At 41.9% G+C, this 15,804-nt stretch overlaps 1 protein-coding gene across 3 annotated transcripts in view; it reads right to left on the minus strand.

Moving 5' to 3' along the window:
• CSGALNACT1 (chondroitin sulfate N-acetylgalactosaminyltransferase 1) overlaps positions 1-15,804 on the minus strand; it is a 418,621-nt gene that overhangs the window by 63,116 nt on the left and 339,701 nt on the right. For all 3 annotated transcript variants that reach the window (XM_040417905.1, XM_040417904.1, XM_040417903.1), the window contains one exon: positions 12,254-12,355. In XM_040417905.1, the coding sequence (XP_040273839.1) occupies positions 12,254-12,355 (102 nt within the window). The remainder of the gene's footprint in view (positions 1-12,253; positions 12,356-15,804) is intronic.

The following is a 15,804-nucleotide window of genomic DNA, read 5'->3' on the forward strand; positions in this document are numbered from 1 at the left end:
TCCCGGGGTTTCGCTGCCATCTTCGGGTCCCGGTGGTTGGCTGGCCCATGGCCTCCTCAGGTTAGCTCCGACCCTCAGTCCCTCAGCTCGTCACTGCTCCTGGAATGTTACCCCATCGTGGCGGCCGCATCCGTCTGGGGTCACCTCTGGGCTAATTCCAGCGTCATGTTTATATCTGACAGTCAGGACCTGGTGGACATCATCTCCAAAGGCCGAGCTAAGTCGGCCAGGGTCATGTCCCTGTTGCGCAAACTGGTCTGGCTGGCCATGACCTATAACTTTCATTTTTCGTGTTCCCATATTCCAGGTGCCAGCAACACGGCGGCCGATGCCTTATCGAGGTTCAATTTTCAAACCTTCTTTCAGGTATGTCCAGAAGCAGACCGGACCGGGGCCCGGATTCCCGGTTTCAGCGACCTGATGTTGGATTGAGGTCTCTGCTGGCAACTGCCAAGGACCTCATGCACCGATCCCTCTCGGTCAACACGGCTCGCAACTACGGCACAGGTTGGAACCTCTTCCAAAAGTTTTCCAGGGATCATCCCCAACAGGATACGTCCTTCATTGCGTACATCATGGCTTTCATGGCCCATTGCCATGTCAACCTCAAACTGGCACCCAGCACCATCCGTTTGTACCTGGCCGGGGCGCAACATTTCTTAGCCCTTCAGAACCCAGAAGTGCGCGCGGCATTCACATCCCAAGCCGTCAAGGCCACGCTCAGGGGCATTGAGAAAAACAGTAAAGACTCCAACCCGTCCCGTCGGCCGGTCTCCGGCGAGCTGTTTAGGCAGCTGTCTGCATCCCTAGATGGCAATCCTTTTGGCCCTTCTATTAGTCTGGTCATCAAGGCCGCCATGTATCTAAGCTTCTACGGCTTCCTTCGTCCAGGAGAATTTTCAGTTTCTTCCCAGAAGACGATCTTCCTGAAAAAGAAGCAGCTATCCTGGAGCCAGGATCATCTGGTATTAAGCCTTCCTTCCACCAAGACGTCCCAAACCGGTCCTCCCATACTGATCCGCTTCTTCAAGTCCGAAAACGCCTGGTGTCCAGTGGTGGTACTCCAACGTCTCCTGGTTTCCACACCATCTCCAGATCCCGAGTCCCCTTTACTTCCATTCCAAGGGAAACCCCTGTCCACGCCACAGTTCGTCTCCCACATCAGATCCCTGGTCGCAGGGTTGGGGGTGGACCCCAAAACCATCTCAGGACATTCATTCCGCATCGGAGCCGCCTCAGCGGCTTCCAAGCACGGGACGCCTCCGCACGTCATCCGTCACATGGGTAGGTGGAGATCTGCCTGTTTTTCCCGATACATCCCGGATCCGCTGACTGAAACCCGGCAGGTATTCCTTTCCTTGGTTTTGTAATCCTGTTCTAACATGCATTAAACAGCAGCACTTCTCCTACCCGGTGTCTTTTTGGCCCTCTTTTAGGCAGGCCCACGTCCCGTGGCTCCAGGCACACTCCAGCCACTGTCTAGCCCCCTCCTGTCACCTTACTGACCGTGGCCGCGGCCACAAATAGTTAAGGCTGCATGCAGCCTGCAATTGTGGGAGGGGCCAGGTCCCCCTTCTTAAACCCCCTCGTCCAGCTCACCGCACCGCACCCGCCGACTCGCACTTCACCCCCCCTTTTCCCACCCCTTTCTTCCTACTCTCCCTAGGGTTGGCCCTCTTTTAGGCAGGCCCATGTCCCGTGGCTCCAGGCACACTCCAGCCACTGTCTAGCCCCCTCCTGTCACCTTACTGACCGTGGCCGCAGCCACAATTGGGACTTATTTTGAGTACCATTTTTTATTCTATGTCTATTTTACTGTTTCTAAAATACTTTATCTACACGTGTACACAGGGCCAAACAGCGCATTTGCACTGGACCTCCTGGCAGCTCGGCCCATTGACAGCAGCACCACATTCAACTCGGATACGGTTGAGAACTATGGCGAAAACAGTCTGTCTAATGTTTTTTCAGCTGCTTAGTGATGTCTTAAGGCTGGTAGTTCAGTGCAGTGTCTGATGCACTCATTATTTATAGAGCAGTATCTATGTCACAGGAATAGGTTGCTCTAACCAACTATTTTACTTCAGTGCAGTAGACCAGGGCCTGGATTAAGGTGGGTGGCACAAAAATATACCAATATCACTGGTGCATTGTGCCACCACCGGTGCCACTTATATTTTTAGTGCTCACAGTAACAGATATCTGTCAGTCCCTATGCCTGCTACAACCACCTAGTTTTTTAGCATCTGAAGTGGGTTGTGGTGCTCCAGAGTTAAGTCAAAGAGGCAGGCTGGTCTGCCAGGCTGGACACCCTGCTAAGTGCTCAGTCACTGCTCTGCCTGCACTGGAAGTTCCTAAGACTGCCACCTCCTGCTCTGCTCTCCAAAGCTGTCAATGGCTCCTCACAGCTAATACACAGTTAAAGATGACTTCACTCATGAAACTTTTGCACTTAAACGACCCTGCATATACATAACGATTTTTAAGAATTCGGTGCTATTGATTTCATAGGTATATTGCAAATATCGCTGTTCAAAAGGTGTCTTTATTTGAACTGGTATATCATAACATGAATGGCATATATTTACTAACACTATATGTTGTTAATGTTCTATTCATAATATATACAGGAATAATATCAGCCATAATGCTAGTCTGTAATATTAGGAGAACACTACCATTTTAACCATAGCCAACTTTGAAGTTTGCAGAATGTATAGTACTGTAAAACGTAATTATATACGCATCTCACAAAAAAAAGAGAAGGAAATGCTTTTGTTCAAAGTGAAGCTCCACATTAAGTGTTACCATGCATAGGCGGCTGCTAGAAATACTGGTAGATTACATGCATGGATATATTACATCAGTCACATTTATTCTCAGATATCTAACATTCAGGAATCATTTGTCTTTTGTAGTATGTTTGTGACCAGGAGTATTACTAAAGGGGTAGCACAGGTTGTGTTTCCACCCAGTCCATTGACCCTCTACACCATATCAGTAGACTTGTTCTTGAACTGACATGAGAAATCTGGGGGAGGGGGGGGGGGGGGGGGGGGAACATGTTAAAGATTCTGCACTGGAGTCTGGGAGCTCCATGTTACTTCACTGGTAGTGACCAGCGGTGGTTGTGGACGTCTGAAATAGAGAGTCTAAAGGTAGCCATATACATACAGTACAGACCAAAAGTTTGGACACACCTTCTCATTCAAAGAGTTTTCTTTATTTTCATGACTATGAAGGCATCAAAACTATGAATTAACACATGTGGAATTACACTGCGTGCAGAATTATTAGGCAAATGAGTATTTTGACCACATCATCCTCTTTATGCATGTTGTCTTACTCCAAGCTGTATAGGCTCGAAAGCCTACTACCAATTAAGCATATTAGGTGATGTGCATCTCTGTAATGAGAAGGGGTGTGGTCTAATGACATCAACACCCTATATTAGGTGTGCATAATTATTAGGCAACTTCCTTTCCTTTGGCAAAATGGGTCAAAAGAAGGACTTGACAGGCTCAGAAAAGTCAAAAATAGTGAGATATCTTGCAGAGGGATGCAGCACTCTTAAAATTGCAAAGCTTCTGAAGCGTGATCATCGAACAATCAAGCGTTTCATTCAAAATAGTCAACAGGGTCGCAAGAAGCGTGTGGAAAAACCAAGGCGCAAAATAACTGCCCATGAACTGAGAAAAGTCAAGCGTGCAGCTGCCAAGATGCCATTTGCCACCAGTTTGGCCATATTTCATCACTGGAGTGCCCAAAAGCACAAGGTGTGCAATACTCAGAGACATGGCCAAGGTAAGAAAGGCTGAAAGACGACCACCACTGAACAAGACACACAAGCTGAAACGTCAAGACTGGGCCAAGAAATATCTCAAGACTTTATGGACTGATGAAATGAGAGTGAGTCTTGATGGGCCAGATGGATGGGCCCGTGGCTGGATTGGTAAAGGGCAGAGAGCTCCAGTCCGACTCAGACGCCAGCAAGGTGGAGGTGGAGTACTGGTTTAGGCTGGTATCATCAAAGATGAGCTTGTGGGGCCTTTTCGGGTTGAGGATGGAGTCAAGCTCAACTCCCAGTCCTACTGCCAGTTTCTGGAAGACACCTTCTTCAAGCAGTGGTACAGGAAGAAGTCTGCATCCTTCAAGAAAAACATGATTTTCATGCAGGACAATGCTCCATCACACGCGTCCAAGTACTCCACAGCGTGGCTGGCAAGAAAGGGTATAAAAGAAGAAAATCTAATGACATGGCCTCCTTGTTCACCTGATCTGAACCCCATTGAGAACCTGTGGTCCATCATCAAATGTGAGATTTACAAGGAGGGAAAACAGTACACCTCTCTGAACAGTGTCTGGGAGGCTGTGGTTGCTGCTGCACGCAATGTTGATGGTGAACAGATCAAAACACTGACAGAATCCATGGATGGCAGGCTTTTGAGTGTCCTTGCAAAGAAAGGTGGCTATATTGGTCACTGATTTGTTTTTGTTTTGTATTTGAATGTCAGAAATGTATATTTGTGAATGTTGAGATGTTATATTGGTTTCACTGGTAAAAATAAATAATTGAAATGGGTATATATTTGTTTTTTGTTAAGTTGCCTAATAATTATGCACAGTAATAGTCACCTGCACACACAGATATCCCCCTAAAATAGCTAAAACTAAAAACAAACTAAAAACTACTTCCAAAAATATTCAGCTTTGATATTAATTAGTTTTTTGGGTTCATTGAGAACATGGTTGTTGTTCAATAATAAAATTAATCCTCAAAAATACAACTTGCCTAATAATTCTGCACTCCCTGTATATACATAACAAACAAGTGTGAAACAACTGAAAATATGTCATATTCTAGGTTCTTCAAAGTAGCCACCTTTTGCTTTGATTACTGCCTTGCACACTCTTGGCATTCTCTTGATGAGCTTCAAGAGGTAGTCCCCTGAAATGGTCTTCCAACAGTCTTGAAGGAGTTCCCAGAGATGCTTAGCACTTGTTGGCCCTTTTGCCTTCACTCTGCAGTCCAGCTCACCCCAAACCATCTCGATTGGGTTCAGGTCCGGTGACTGTGGAGGCCAGGTCATCTGGCGCAGCACCCCATCACTCTCCTTCATGGTCAAATAGCCCTTACTTTCAAAGTTTTCCCAATCTTTCGGCTGACTGACTGACCTTCATTTCTTAAAGTAATGATTGGCCACTCGTTATTCTTTACTTAGCTGCTTTTCTCTTGCCATAATACAAATTCTAACAGTCTATTCAGTAGGACTATCAGCTGTGTATCCACCTGACTTCTCCTCAACGCAACTGATGGTCCCAACCCCATTTATAAGGCAAGAAATCCCACTTATTAAACCAGGCAGGGCACACCTGTGAAGTGAAAACCATTTCAGGGGACTACCTCTTGAAGCTCATCAAGAGAATGCCAAGAGTGTGCAAAGCAGTAATCAAAGCAAAAGGTGGCTACTTTGAAGAACCTAGAATATGACAAATTTTCAGTTGTTTCACACTTGTTTGTTATGTATATAATTCCACATGTGTTAATTCATAGTTTTGATGCCTTCAGTGTGAATCTACAATTTTCATAGTCATGAAAATAAAGAAAACTCTTTGAATGAGAAGGTGTGTCCAAACTTTTGGTCTGTACTGTACACATTGATGGTCATCTGGTGAAAAATGGTTTTCCAGACCCAGCCACACACATTTACTTTATATTGGCCATTATAGTTGTTGAAGCGGCTCACCAGAGTACTAGAGGATCCTCAGGTGGGTCCAGGCTCTAATACCGAAATGGGGCCCAAAAGTTCCAGGATGAAAAAATTTATTTTGCTGCCTTTGGAACCAATCAATTGCCACTAGGGGCTATTTCTTTATTGATAAGTAGGCCCTGAGAATAATTTCCTCTGGTGGGCCCACAGAACTCCAGTACAACACTGTTCACACTGGCCACACATTTTAAATGAAACCCAGGGAATAAGATCTTTCTAGGAACGTTTTTTCAAAAAAAGATCTACAAACACTCTTGGGTAACTTTAGGCTAAAATATTCACAGCTGTTCTCACTACTCATATGGTACCTGTCCCTCTTTTCTGCTTCCCAAATGTTCAGGAGTTATGATAGCAATATTCTTTTTTGCCGACTTTACACAAAATAAAAACTAAAATAAGCACAGTTAGTTTCCGGATATGTAAATAACTTAATAGTCTTAAACTGTGGGAATGTAAATGTATCTAAGATCAATCCTTAGAACTGTTACAGCTTTAATGTAATATGTCTATGAGAGTGCCACCAGGGCATGAAGCACAGAACAATTGATGAAAAAAATAAAATCGCAATATAAGAAATATAAATATTTTATTAACCCTCTACTATTACTTCTTGCCCCAAAGACTTTATCATAAAGAAAGGAGAAGAAGAAAACGTTTGCATTATTTAGCAGTCACTGAATGTGAACTTCGCCTAATAGGAAAAATATCAGCATCACAAGACGATTAATGCAGCCAGACTTCTTTGTATATTTGAAACCCCAGCAACATAAAATTCAAACTTCTATTCCCTTTACGATCTCCATAAATGTAATATAACAAGCTTAAACCCTCTGAGATGAACAAGCAAGATTGCATTCAAAAATGGGGTGATGGTCCTCTACAAAGATGGCAAGATCCGTAGACTATAAAGTATATGATGTAACTGAAATCTGTCATGGGAAATCTGGTTTAGGTAACAGGTGGTCTTTTAGAAAGTTTTCACTGTATGTGGTTTTTTTTTTTTTTTAAACAAAGCAAGATAGAACACGTAGCATAGATATCATCCCAAACCCACTTGGGGACCACAAAGGCTTGTCTCTCCCCTATTATACAGAATACTAAGTATGGTATTCTTTCTAATGAATATGTGGAACACTATATAAAAGGAAAAATGAAATAAATCAGTATAAGGGCTCATGCACACAACCGTATGCCCTCCGAGACATACGGTCTGTGAGCGGGCCATATGTCCAGGAGTGGCATACATCGTGCGCACGGGAGCGCACAGCATCATAGGTTACTATGATGCTGTGCGCATCGAGCCGCCCATGGGACTATTGTCCTGCACTCATATGATGATATGAGTGCGGGACAATAGCTTCGCAGGCGGCCCGATGCACACAGCATCATAGTAGGGCATACGGTCGTGTGCATGAGCCCTAACAGTCATATTAAAAAATGCAGACAAAAATGCATTATATTCTTAAACTAACATACACCTAATTTATCCAACTGTCAAACTGTCCCAGAAATGTATTATGTATGAAAAATGTCACCATTTGCCTGGTCACAGATAATCCATTAAGATATTCTAATACGTATTACAGAGTTTATACATTTCCGTTCAGCCTAGAGATGACTCCAGAAAACGGGTTTGCTTAGCACAACAAATGGAAAATACATGTGTCTCTAGGTAGGACTTGAAGAGTGTGTTTTATGTAAGACGCTGGCTTGTGGAACTTCATCTCCTGCAGTGCCAACTGCCTGTCACCGAGTCTGCTCCTGCTTTTATAAAAATATATGACCGGGTCTTCACACTTCTTAAATTTGCACAACCTAAAAATGAACTGAAGCACCGACTGTAATACCTCTGTTTGTAAATGTTCCATATATGAACTTCATGTTTTGCAAAAATATACAGTGGTCCTTCAAGTTACAATATTAATTGGTTCCAGGACGACCATCATATGTTGAAGCCATTGTAACATGAGTCCATAACTCTATGGAAAACTAAGTAATTGATTCCAAAGCCCCAAAATGTCATCCCAAAATAATGGAAATTTAAAGAGGTTATCTTGGAAAAGATAATGATAACTTATCCTCAGGATAGGTCATAATTATCACATTAGCAGGGATCGAAGTCCCGGCATTCCCGCCAATCAGCTGTTTCAGGAGCGGAGCTCTGGTGGGCGATTCAGGCTTCCGGCAGCTTTCCAAGGATAGCACCTTATATTGTATAGTGGCAGTGCTTGTATTGCAGTACAGCCCCAATAACTTTCATGGGGCTGAGCTGTTACTAGGCCATGTGACCGATGTACAGTGAAGTCACTGGCCTAGGAAGAGGCTGTGGTGCTCATGGCCTCTAACAGCTGGTCGGCTGGGGTCCTGGGTTTCGCACCTCCACAGATCTAATACTGGTCATAAATATATCTTTTACTGGATGACCAGAAAAATAAGAAGATTTGAAGGCAGATAAAAAAAAAAGAGTCATGAGTGGATGCTGGAAATCACTTTCTATGACGAGGAGCTTCTTCAGGATCCAGAATAACACAAAGTGTATCAGATAAATAACTTTAGTCACCCTCACGTGACATCCAAAGGAGCAGCTAATTCTGGCACAGACAGAGGGCAGTACAGAAGATGTAGTACTGCACTGTACTGTAAAGAGGAGACACTAGACACCAAATACAGGTGTTTTAATGTCAGTTGGTTGGATCTGACTCTGAGACATTGTATGTTAAGTCTAGTTTCAACTTATGACTGCCCAGGAAAGACCATCTATGTTGAAAATATTGTATCCTGAGGCCATTGTATCTTGAGGGACCACTGTAATTGTATGTGTTCTTGCCTGAACCATGCAGGAATCACCATGTGACTGCCTTTTTGAGGGCCAAAATAATAGTTTCTTTCAATTCAGAAGCCTCCAAAAAGCCATATCAAAAATATTAGACTTATGCTCTACCCAAACCCATACTGAATTAACTTGGCCACTCCTATAAAGAAACCTATAGATATACCCTCATGACACACCTCCATTCTCAGCCCAAGTGCTCAGAGATGCACCCAAACTGGACTCCTAAAAGTACTGCTAACAGGAAGCTGTCCAGACACCAGGGCCATATAACCCCTATGCAATGATGCAATTTGGCAGGTTTGTAGTTAGGCAGTGGGGAGCTAAATATAAACTATTGTGCAGAGTGGATCATGTAAATATTCTTTGTTGAAATCAGTCATTCTATTCTATCCTATAATGATAATTGTATGACTGCTGAAAAGTTATCTGTACAGATGAAGATGCGACAACTATTATTAGGCTTAGTGGCCAGTGTAAAAGATAAAGGATTTTAGGAATTGTAAGTTAGAACTGTAGATGGTGACAAGAAAAATTTAAAATAACCCAAAATATTAAAAAATATGTTTAATATAAAACTTGATTTAAATAATAGGTCATTTTCTGGTGCAAATGGGAACTTGCTTTGTTGCCCATAGCAAACAATCAGATTCCACCTTTCATTTGATGGACTCTTATTGGTTGCTATGGCCAAATGAGCCGGTTTGAAGTTGCATTTAAAATATTTATTACATAGAATCAACAAGTATCTAACTTCCAAAACTCACAGAAAATATAATAAAAGATAAACACAGTTTCTGCATAAAACCTATGAGATGAGGTCCAAATCGGTTTGACTCCAATCTGCTGATCTAATGACCATTAAAAAATGGAAACAAAGGTTTAGGTAGCAATTTTTGAAGTTAATCAGTGAATAATAAAAGGAAAGCAAACAAAACAATGTCTCAATTCCCTGTAGGGGTCATAGTCACCTCATGGTTGCTTACTCATAGAATAGCCACAACTCTGAACACTAATTAGACGACTTACACTACCAGCAATGTAGCTAGAGAGGGTGCAGAAGTAGCAGTTGTACCTTGGCCCTGGGAGTGACGGGGTCCAAAGGCCCCTCTTCCACACAAGACACCATCATTATAAATGACAATTGATAAATATAGACCTTGCTTCATATTTTACATTGGGACTCAAAAGCTGCCAGAGCTTCTTGTCTGTCTGGCGTTGAGTGGACTTCACAACAAATTGTCTACTAGATGAAGAGTACATAGGTAGGTGTAATGGATGTAGTAATATTAATTTAGATATGGACATGAGGCTCTATTTTCCATTTATGTAGAAAACCTTACTCCATAATTAGAGGTTTTCAGAAATTCTGATATTGATGGCCAATCCTGTGGTGTGATATTCATCAGTTATGTGACCTAGGCGCAGCCCGATCCTATTTAACTGAAAAGGGCTGAGTTGTAATATCAAGCACAGTCGTTATCCAATGGACGGTGCTGTGCTTAGTGAGCTGCAAGGAGCCCGTGTCGCCCACTGGAGTGTCGACTACTGATCTGATATATTGATAGCCTATCCTGAGGATAGGTCATCAATATCAGAAACTTAGAAAACCCCTTTAAAAGCATAGGTGTGTGTTTTGCAATGTATATTGTTTGAGAAGAACAGTATGATTCCATCTGCCAAAGACTTGTAAAGGACTAAGTGGATAAAAACTTGATTTTCCTAAACAAAGGCCTGGTCAGACATCACTCTTATGCCAAGTTCAGGGTTCAGTTATTTGGTCAGTTATTGCCATCAGTTATTGTGAGCCAAAACCAGTAGTGAAGCCTACTCAAGATAAGGTATAATGGAAAGATCTGCACCTGTTCTGTGCTTTTGACCCAAACCTGGTTTTGGCTGACAATAATGTCCCTTTCACACAAGCGAGTATTCCACTTGGGTGCAATGCGTGATACCAACGCTAGCCCCATAGAAGTGAATGGGGCTGCGTGAAAATCAAATCGCATCCGCAAGCAATTGCGGACGCAATGCATTTTTCACGGATGGTTGCTAAGAGATGTTGTTTGTATACCTTCAGTTTTCTATCACGCGCGTGCAAAACACATTAAATCGTATTGCACCTGCGCGATAAAAACTGAACGCGATGGCATACAAAACTGAATTAACTTGCTTGCGCAATTGCGCATTTTTTGCTGAACGCATCCGTAACGCATCCATACCTAATCAGCTCACGCTCGTCTGCAAGGGGCCTAACTGATGGAAATAACTGACCAAACAGCTTAAGTGTGAACTCAGCGTTAAGGACATGAGTGGTATAACCTCAGATAGTGTGGAATATTTCCTGTGGTTGTAGTTTAATAAATGGTAGGTTAGACATTACAGTTACAATATACAAATTATAATTATGGCTGAAGCCCATATAATGTGGGAACTGGCATGGGGTCATTAGCACCTAGCACCTATTTATATGAAAGGGTATGTGGGTTATTCATCTTTACATAGGTTTTCATGCAATGTGAGTGAGTAGAAAGAACATAGTCTTTTAAACATATATACAAGAACTGTGATGATTTATGAAACTACTGTACAGTAATAATTCATTTAGTGTCCTTTAAAAAACAACTTGATTGTAGGATGAATGAAGGTCACTGATAGAAATCTGCCTTCTGAGAAAGACAAACTACAGTATATGTTGAATTCCACAAGTGTGTACTGCATGACTATAAAATAAAGTTATAATAAATGAATTCTATCAGAAATTCAGTGCTCTATCAAGTTACACATGAATAGGTTCCAGGACAAACATTGTAACTCCATAACTCTATAGAACACTAGTAAATAATTCCGAAGCACCCAAAATGTAAGATGCAGACTTTATCAGACATGCCTCGATAAGATGTTAGTATGATAAAGGATTGTAACAGAACAGTTTAACTGCAGAAATTTCTATCCAGTAGATTTATTATCCACTGAATTATAGTATTGAGCGCAAATATTCGCAAATTTTTATCGCAAATATCGGCACTTCAAAAATTTGCAAAGATTTTGAATATAGTGCTATATCTTCATAATCGCGAATATTCTAGATTTTTTTATTCAGTACCCTCACTGCTTCTTAGTTGTGGGCCAATGAGAAGGCTGCAATGTCTTTGTCTGAGCTTAGCAACATCCCTAGCAACCTATAGGAAGGTTGCCTACCCCTTACTATATAAGAACCTCCCCAGCAGCCATTTTCTGTGGGTTTTTGCATTTTTATTGCTGTGCTCTGTGCTTTCCTGTGTCATTACATTAGATAGTTAGTTAGTTAGTTAGTTAGCTTATATATATATAATACAGATAGTTAGTGGGAGATAGTCAGTGTAGGTTAGATAGTGATATAGTGTAGCTGATAGGAATTACTGTACTGTGCATTTTCTCCATTCTCAGGAAACTTCTAGCAGCTTAAAAAATGAAGCAAATGTGACCAACGCCTGTATTGCGCACGCAATACGCGCATATTACATTGCCGGTTTTTGCGATCAAGAAAATAATGACTGGAGATCACGAATTCTAGAATTTGTGAATTTATTGCGAATATTAGGCCAAAAATTCTGCTCATCACTACCGAATTATTCAGATTCAGGACCATGTGTGAATTATGTTTCATACTTACTTAGATGTGTTCTCCAGTATAGCTTTCACCTCTTGGGCCTGCTGTTTACCAAAGTATACCACTGTAAGATGGACTCTTTTATCCTGGTTTATGCATACTTCCCTATAAAAGGATAAATAAATGAAATAAGATTTCTTTGTATGTCTGTACATGCAATAAATTCAACAGATACATGTAAAAGGAAAGCAGCAGCTGTAAAGGTAGGATAAACAGGGTGGCTGCAAAGAGTGCATTGAGATATACAATCGAAATATACAGAAGAAAGCCCAACAGAAAAGAAGGACTTCATAACTCACACTCTTAGCCACACCATCCATTCTGCCTCAAAATTCAATCAACAGTGCTCTGAGAACAGTGCCACCATTTATCAGCCACAGTGCCTCCATAATACAAGCAGAAAGTCATCAACCAGTTCCATCCTCGTGCACCGCTGCCTCCAATAGATAGGAAGTCACAAGTGTCACGTGAGAGACTGACCTACAACCACAAACATGTAGATCTTTTAAAAAGATATAGCATATGCCATAAACGTCTAATATTCTTATTAGGTTCCAGGCACACCACGTTAAGAGTGTGATTGCAGGAGATGGGTCCCATGCCCGGTCAAGATAAAAAGAAAGACTCCCACACTTCACCACAGTTTTTATAAATGTCTAATAGGCGCAAGTTCCACTTCTATGACTTACACATTTTGGAAGAATGGGATTCTTCTTCTCCCCCTTCACACTCCAGAAAGGAACAGATGATGCAGACACAAATCTCTCTAAACTGTATTCTACGTGAAATACAGTAACAGTTTCATTCTACTAAACAACAATGACGTTAGTCCCTTTCATGCCTGGTCACTGCTCCACTAGAGCTGCTCTTCTCTGGAGTGCGACAGAAGGGGTCTGCCAATATATGAGGTCTTAAAGATGGCCACAGTACTTACTCATCCCATGCTATGCGTTCTCTCCTCTCTGACATAGAAAATACATTTAAGCAGCAGACACTGATAAGCATGCCTGTGACTACATGGTTTGGGACCTCACAGAATGGCATGGCAGGCTGCAGATTGTGCACCTGTGATCTAGATATTCTCATAGCAGTGGATTATTAAACCTTCTTGGTACCGTAGGCACAACACTGCTTTAGTAAAAATCATGGCAAAGTCATAAATATTATAATCTTAACCCTTTCCCAACAACCGCCATGTTGGCAGATGTCCAGTCATTGAGGGTTGAGCGAACGTACCATTGAGTGCCTGCTGTTTTACACAGCAGACAATCTGTGTGCCGAGTCTGTGATGGGCAATAATGCTGATCACAGACTTTTAACCCCTCATATGTTGAGGTCAATTGTGACCACGGTATCTGGACAGTCAGTCACCAAAAGTGCTGCGCTCCCAGTGCCCCAATGGCTACCCCGTGCCAAGATCACTTGCTACGGAAGCCTATGGCCTTCTGAAGGCTTTGAGGCCTGTCATAGCAAAGTTCGTATCAAGCTCATAAAGCTTCTAACTGCATCGTATGTAATATTAAATGGTGCTATTAGTCCCCATACGGCTATATGAACGGAAAATAAAAAAGTTATGAATTTTGATATAGCGGGTGCATGGGTTATGGAAGCTGTGGTGTGGCATGTGGTGATTCTTTTTAAAAAAAATTGTGTTGTCATTTTCTATTTTACTTTCAATAAGTTTTTATTGTCAGAGTAAATGCTCAATAATACACTTGTACATTCGCTAGACTTTACAGTAAAATTCAAGCAAATAACTCCACATTTTTGTTTTGGGTAAAAACAGCAAATAATATAAAATTAACACCAAACAAACAAACAACTCAAGGTCGAGTTTATCCTCCACATCAAAATACATTAACACACTGGAGGTATCATGGTTCAGTTTATTCCCGCAGGGTACCGCTAAGCGGAATTTTTTCACCATCCTCTCTTTTTGATAGAACTATCCTATCCCTGATCTCTCCGACACCGCCGGATCTAGACCTCTCCAGGGTTCCCAAGCCCGGACGTGACGACTCACTTGGAAGTTCTGGTGTGCTAGCATGTACTCATAGGATCTAGTCACATCTACCATTCCAACAATCTCCTGTATATCAGGGATGTTATCACTTTTCCAATTTCTTGTGATTGCTAGTTTGGTAGCAATCAAAAAATGGGTTAAGATGACCCTGTATTTAGGCAGGAATTTGTTTAAATCCATAAGCAATAACGCCAAGGCTGGATCTGGAGAGATCTGATGACCCACTATCTCAGATATCTTGTTAAATACCTGCTTCCAAAGAGTGTGGATCCTCGGACAGGACCACAGGATATGTAGCAATGTCCCCCTACAATTGCAACCCCTCCAACAAAGCACGCTCACATTGGGAAAAAATGCATGTAGCCTAACTGGGGTATAGTACCATCTAAGTATGGTTTTTATATAAGCTTCCAGATGTGAGGCACAATTAAGGGTTGAGGTGGCGACTTTGTTTGCGGCTTTCCATTGTGATAAAGTAAATGGTTTTTTCAAATCTGCTTCCCAGGCTAGTATTGGGGCCGTCTTAAGAAACTTATCCTTGTCCCCTAAGTACATATATAGGAATCTGATTCCCGAGTATACTGCATTTGATGCAGACCACCTATTTAATAATTGGACATGACTTTTAAGGCTAAAAGTCGGGTTGCTCCCTAAAATATGTCTAATCTTAAGATACGAAAAAACCTCAGTAGGGGGAATATGGAAGGTTTGTGAAATGGAATCAAACGTTTTTAAGGCCGTACCAGATATTAGGTCTGCTACTATCTTAATCCCTTTGTCCCTCCATCCTCTTAAATTAAGATCATTGGAAAAGCATTGGAGAGATTCTATCGGGGTAATGTGCGCTAATGGTACCACTGTAGATGGACCTTTTTCATGATATGTTTTCCATAATGCCAGTGAAGTGGATATATAGTATGCAGGTTGAATACCCAAATAGCTTTCGTGCAGTGCAGCTATTAGGAGAGCACGCAAGTTTCGTCCCGGAGTTTGCGCTTGTTCTATATGCACCCAGTGTTTTTCCACCTCTCCTTTCCACCACTCCTTAAGTTGGTTAATTCTAGAGGCTAGAAAGTAATCATAAATATTAGGCAGCCCTAAACCACCCGATTTTTTATGCCTATACATAATGCTTCTTGCTATTCTTGGCCTAGTCTTATTCCAAATTAAACTATTTAGCATTTTGTTGACTGAGTTAAAGAATGCTATTGGAATAGGGATAGGGATGGTTCTGAACAGATATAATAGTTTCGGGAGTATATGTTGCTGAAACGCCGCAATACGTCCCAACCAAGATAGTTCAGATCTGGCCATTTGGATAAGCTCAGGTTGGAGAGATTGCAAGAGAGGTGGGAAGTTCGCCTTAAATAATTCTTGAGGGGTAGTCGTTACCTTAAAACCTAAATATTGGACTGACGATTCTTGCCAATCTAACGCAAATTCTTTTTTCATGTAGGACAGTACCGGATCAGAGATACCTAGCGGGAGGGCCTGGGATTTACTTTCATTTATTTTGTAATATGAAAGGGCT

This window comes from Bufo bufo, chromosome 2 (assembly GCF_905171765.1).
Source record: "Bufo bufo chromosome 2, aBufBuf1.1, whole genome shotgun sequence".
In the NCBI taxonomy this organism is placed as follows: Eukaryota; Metazoa; Chordata; class Amphibia; order Anura; family Bufonidae; genus Bufo; species Bufo bufo.